Source organism: Anomaloglossus baeobatrachus, chromosome 9 (genome assembly GCF_048569485.1).
Source record: "Anomaloglossus baeobatrachus isolate aAnoBae1 chromosome 9, aAnoBae1.hap1, whole genome shotgun sequence".
Taxonomy (NCBI): Eukaryota; Metazoa; Chordata; class Amphibia; order Anura; family Aromobatidae; genus Anomaloglossus; species Anomaloglossus baeobatrachus.
In genome coordinates, this window is record NC_134361.1 from 204274969 (window position 1) to 204281067 (window position 6099).

Sequence of the window (6099 nt, forward strand, 5' to 3'; positions counted from 1 at the left end):
CGGGGCGATGCCGTCATGACTGAGGTTTACGTAACCCCCCGACATTCAGCCCTGTATGTCCTATGGGAGAACCATCCCCATCAATGTCTACATACAAGTGCATGTATGGGATGTGTGTTACTCCTATCGATCCTTACCAGCGTTCCCTTCTCTCCTGGAGGTCCCGGAGCCCCAATACTGCCTCGGTCTCCCTAAAAAACACAAAGCAATTCATCCGAATGACACAATACATTTACATGGACAGCGCCCTCTGTCTTCAGACCATTTCCTTACCTTTTCACCTGCTATCCCGGTCTCTCCCACCGGACCAATAAATCCTGGAAGACCCTGTGTAGAGAATATATTAATAAGCTGAAATTAGCAACCTTGGCAGAACCCCAAAATGGTGCTTAGGTCGGGCATCAGATTGATAGAATGCACTCACAATTCCATAGGTTGCTATTGGCAACAGACAACAATCTTGTAGTCAGATGTTACCCCGAGAGTTTAGCTCTTGTCATTGTAATGGGGCCGTCTGACTTGGGGCATGTGGGTTCATCGGGGGCATGTGGGTTCATCGGGGGCATGTGGGTTCATCGGGGGCATGTGGGTTCATCGGGGGCATGTGGGTTCATCGGGGGCATGTGGGTTCATCTGGTGGACACATGGTCAAGGCCTGGTATATTACCAGTATATATTAGCAAAGTATTGTGTCAGGAGAAGTAATGAAGACACTTTTTGGGGCATGAGGCCGGGTAGAATGCTGGCAAGTGACCAGCGAGAGGGGACAGCAGTAACAGGTCCGGACTACTGTAGAGGTGACGTGGTGGCTGTGCAGATGGAAGCCAGAGTCCAGGCCTCAGCCGTCCATCTGAAGGCCAGCACTACACAACCGGCAGTGGAAAGAGGTCTTTAATGTAATTTGTTGCTGTAATCTCAGAGCAGAGCTCCATTGAAAGGTCCATGAGGCTTGCGCCAGGTTGACAGATAGGTGCGAGGAAGGGGAACCTGTTCGCTAGAGACTGTAAAATGTTGAGGTCTTACAGAAGGGTGCAAACATTCCCTGCTTAAGTGAACCACAGGCTCAATGGTCAACCTGTGGTTACACTGAAAATGAGAAATGCAGTGAGATTTCAGCTCCGAAGCCAGCTATGGTTACATTGAAAATTAATAATGCAGTGAGTTTTCAGCTCTGAAGCCAGCTGTGGTTACACTGGCAATGAGAAATGCAGTGAGATTTCAGCTCTGAAGCCAGGTATGGTTACATTGAAAATGAATATTGCAGGGAGATTTCAGCTCAGAAGTTAGCAGTGGTTATATTGAAAATGAAAAATGCAGGGATATTTTAGCTTTATTTTTAGATATTTTAGCTCTGAAGCCAGCTATGGTTGCAGTGAAAATGAGAGAAGCAGTGAAATTTCAGCTCTGAAGCTAGCTATGGTTACATTAAAAAATGCCGGAAGATTTCAGCTCTGAAGCCAGCTATGGTTACATTGAAAATGAGAAATGCTGGGAAATGTCAGCTCTGAAGCCAGCTGTGGTTATATTAAAAATGAAAAATGCAGGGAGATTTTAGATCTGAAGCCAGCTATGGTTACATTGAAAATGAGAAAAGCAGTGAGATTTCAGCTCTGAAGCCAGCTGTGTTTACATTGAAAATGAGAAATGCAGTGAGATTTCAGCTCTGAAGCCAGCTATGGTTACACTGGCAATGAGAAATGCAGTGAGATTTCAGCTCCGAAGCCAGTTGTGGTTACATTGAAAATGAGAAATGCAATGAGATTTCAGCTCTGAAGCCAACTATGGTTACACTGGCAATGAGAAATGCAGTGAGATTTCAGCTCTGAAGCCAGCTATGGTTACACTGGCAATGAGAAATGCAGTGAGATTTCAGCTCTGAAGCCAACTATGGTTACACTGGCAATGAGAAATGCAGTGAGATTTCAGCTCTGAAGCCAGCTATGGTTACACTGGCAATGAGAAATGCAGTGAGATTTCAGCTCTGAAGCCAACTATGGTTACACTGGCAATGAGAAATGCAGTGAGATTTAAGCTCCCAAGCCAGCTGTGTTTACATTGAAAATGAGAAATGCCGGAAGACTTCAGCTCTGAAGCCAGCTATGGTTACACTGGCAATGAGAAATGCAGTGAGATTTCAGCTCTGAAGCCAACTATGGTTACACTGGCAATGAGAAATGCAGTGAGATTTCAGCTCTGAACCCAGCTATGGTTACTTTGAAAATGAGAAATCCCGAAAGATTTCAGCTCTGAAAGCAGCAGAATTGTGAATGCAGCACTGGACTATATTATAGGCTCTCGATCTCCACATTAAAGTAGCGCAATATATTTACAAAGCTTCTCATGTTTTATATAGATTAACACGACCACATGAAAACCAAATGCATCCAAATGGAAAGAGAGAGCAATTTAAATACAGACTGACGCCTCTTATAAAGCTCTTGCAGGGACCACAAAGCTCTTTATATGAATAAAACAAAAAATATAAATCAGCCCCTGTGTACGTCCAATTAGTGGTAACGGAGGGTAGTAATTATCCCAGTCATCTATGGGATGTAACAAGGATGAGAGAGACATTTTATTGGGGAGCGTATCCCCCCTATAAAGCATTTTTCCAGAAAGTTGACTTAGCGTTAAGCTATAGGAATGTAATATTGCTATTGGCGGCTCGGGGAAAGGATTCTGTTCTTGCCGAGTTCTTACAGCGATGGGTTAATAATAGATCGGATTTGGAAGCAGAATTAATAGTTACAAGTTATATCACAGCAGTATTGGAGACGTGTTGGATATGGACGCCGTATATACTATATACAACTCCCGTCTCCGTCAGGAAAACATATCTGGTGGTCTGACAACGGTAATGAAGACCGTGACGGATACGGGGGTATAGAGAAATAATTTACAGCACCTGTTCACCGATCTTCCCGGCTCTTCCGGTGTTTCCCGGCTCACCCTGGAGAAACAGGAAAAAAGACATGGTCACTCAAAAAGCTATCTTTCTAGTTCTGCCTTTTGGAAGTAACTACCTTATAAATCAATGTCTGACCCTTTAAAGTGGATCAATCACAATACAACCTTCATACATTTGCAACAAGATTTCTAAGAAACCCATCAAAATAGCTGTATAATCCTTTGTTAAAGTTCAATCCAATTTTCCGCCCACCTAGCCTGATAGACGACTTCTCAGTGTCCCTCCTCCCTGCTGAGATCTCACACTGCTCATTACAAGCTAACCTGATCAACAGGTTTTCAGTGTCCCTCCTCCCCACTGAGATCTCACACTGCTTGGTACAAGTTAGCCTGAAAGACAGCTTCTCAGTGTCCCTCCTCCCCGCTGAGACCTCACACTGCTCAGTACAAGCAAGCCTAAATGACAGCTTCTCAGTGTCCCTCCTCCCCGCTGAGATCTCACACTGCTCACTACAAGCTAGCCTGATCAACAGGTTCTGTGTCCCTCCTCCCCGCTGAGATCTCACACTGCTCAGTACAAGCAAGCCTAAATGACAGCATCTCAGTGTCCCTCCTTCCCGCTGAGACCTCACACTGCTCAGTACAAGTAAGCCTGATTGACAGCTTCTCAGTGTCCCTCCTCCTCGTTGAGATCTCACACTGCTCAGTACAAGCTAGTCTGATCGACAGCTTCTCAGTGTCCCACCTCCCTGCTGAGATCTCACACTGCTCAGTACAAGCAAGCCTTATTGACAGCTTCTCAATGTCCCTCTTTCCCGCTGGGATCTCCCACTGCACAGTACAAGCTAGCCTGATGGACAGCTTCTCAGTGTCCCTCCTCCCCACTGAGATCTCACACTGCTCCGACAAGCTAGCCTGTTAGATAGCTTCTCAGTGTCCCCCCTCCCTGCTGAGATTGCACACTGCTCAGTATAAGCAAGCCTGATCCACAGCTTCTCAGTGTCCTTTCTCCCCGCTGAGATCTCACACTGTTTAGTAGAAGCTAACCTGATCGACAGCTTCTCAGTGTCCCTCCTCCCTGCTGAGATCTCACACTGCTCAGTACAAGCAAGCTTGATCCACAGCTTCTCAGTGTCCCTCCTCCCTGCTGGGATCTCACACTGCTTAGTACAAGCAAGCTTGATCCACAGCTTCTCAGTGTCCCTCCTCTGCGCTGAGATCTCACACTGCTCAGTACAAGCTAACCTGATCAACAGCTTCTTAGTGTCCCTCCTTCCCGCTGAGATCTCACACTGCTCATTACAAGCAAGCCCGATCGACAGCTTCTCAGTGTCCCTCCTTCCCGCTGAGACCTCACACTGCTCAGTACAAGCAAGCCTAAATGACAGCTTCTCAGTGTCCCACCTCCCTGCTGAGATCTCACACTGTTCAGTACAAGCAAGCCTTATCAACAGCTTCTCAGTGTCCCTCCTTCCCGCTGGGATCTCCCACTGCTCAGTACAAGCTAGCCTGATGGACAGCTTCTCAGTGTCCTTCCTCCCCGCTGGGATCTCACACTGCTCAGTCAAGCAAGCCTGATCCACAGCTTTTCAGTGTCCTTCCTCCCCGCTGAGATCTCACACTGTTTAGTAGAAGCTAACCTGATAGACAGCTTCTCAGTGTCCCTCCTCCCTGCTGAGATCTCACACTGCTCAGTCAAGCAAGCCTGATCCACAGCTTCTCAGTGTCCTTCCTCCCCGCTGAGATCTCACACTGTTTAGTAGAAGCTAACCTGATAGACAGCTTCTCAGTGTCCCTCCTCCCTGCTGAGATCTCACACTGCTCAGTACAAGCCACAGATAACAATCAGGCTGGGCTGAGACTAAATATATTTGACTCCGGAGATTTCTCACTCTATAGCAGGACTCATACCATGAGAATTATACAGACATTCTGACTTGGGGGATATTCATAGTAAATACACCAGACTCATCAGGTCTAAGGGATCTATTTTAAGAATATCTGCAGCAGCTTTTATTCAGAAATCTGGGAACTTAAGCACTTTAACAACCCTTGATACTGGACTTAGGATATTTAGCCAAACCAAAGGAAGAGACCCTTGTCTGCGGAAAAGCTGTATTGTGCTCTTGCCCCTCCTCAGAGCAAAGTAGATGGTTGGGTGAGAGGACGATAGGTCACATAATGTCTTGTCTTATTTGGCTTCTCAGACAAAGGATTTGAAAGGGATTTTATTTATAGGGGATTAATCATCTATCTGCAGAATAAGTAATAAATCTATGGGGGGCCCCAATGATCTTTAGAAGAGGGGTCTTGGAATGAGGACCCCTCGGAAACAATTCAAACGTTGCACGGCTCGTTACATTGTATCCGCATTCTCTTTTACAACTGGACATGATCAGGATGGGATTGCCTCCAATGTTAATAGCGTGTTTAGCCATTTTCCATTTCCTGTGCAGATACGGGATTATTGCAAATGTGCAGATTATACATTATTTCTTTTAATCAACCTTTCACCTTTTGCATTGCTGAATGTTTGGCTGCTTCCATCTGCAGTGACTACATGAATTTCCTTTCCCTCCTGGACGGTATACGCAGACAGATTCTGTTACATATTATGCAACCCCAATGCCTCGCGGTATATAACATGTCACGGCTACAATCTGGAATTATAGCATCTTGTGCGTATGATTGAGGCTTCATTCACAATCACCGATCTCTTTCACTAACTGACGGCAGAATTGTAATGTAGCGAGAAATCGGGGAAAAAAAAGGGACTACAAAGTTGAAAAACCCTGCCTTTGACCACAGACTCGGGATGACTGTCACTGACAGACTAGGGCTAGCCACCAAGTCGGGAGGATCTCAAGAATCCTGTACAGGGATTTGGAATTACACAAGGTCCAGGAGATCGCTGCCTACGGAAGGCTGCAATCCAGGAAAGAGGGGTCATCAGGCAGGGTCCAAACCAGGAGGCACAAAAAGGGACAAAATCAGCAGCCAGGAGCGTAGTCAGGAAATCAGGCAGAGGTCAAAACCGGAGATGGCAATGAGGTACAAAAACGGCAGACAGGAGAGTAGTCAGGAAATCAGGATGAGATCAAACCGGAGATGGCAGCGAGGTACAAAACCGGCAGACAGGAGAGTAGTCAGGAAATCAGGATGAGATCAAACCGGAGATGGCAGCGAGGTACA

At 46.2% G+C, this 6099-nt stretch overlaps 1 protein-coding gene across 1 annotated transcript in view; it reads right to left on the bottom strand.

Moving 5' to 3' along the window:
* The window catches only part of COL27A1 (collagen type XXVII alpha 1 chain), a 347486-nt gene that overhangs the window by 127395 nt on the left and 213992 nt on the right, over window positions 1-6099 (bottom strand). Inside the window, exons 24-26 of the mRNA XM_075324295.1 lie at window positions 2906-2950; window positions 274-327; window positions 138-191 (exon numbers count right to left, since the gene is read on the bottom strand). Of these exons, the coding sequence (XP_075180410.1) occupies window positions 138-191; window positions 274-327; window positions 2906-2950 (153 nt within the window). The remainder of the gene's footprint in view (window positions 1-137; window positions 192-273; window positions 328-2905; window positions 2951-6099) is intronic.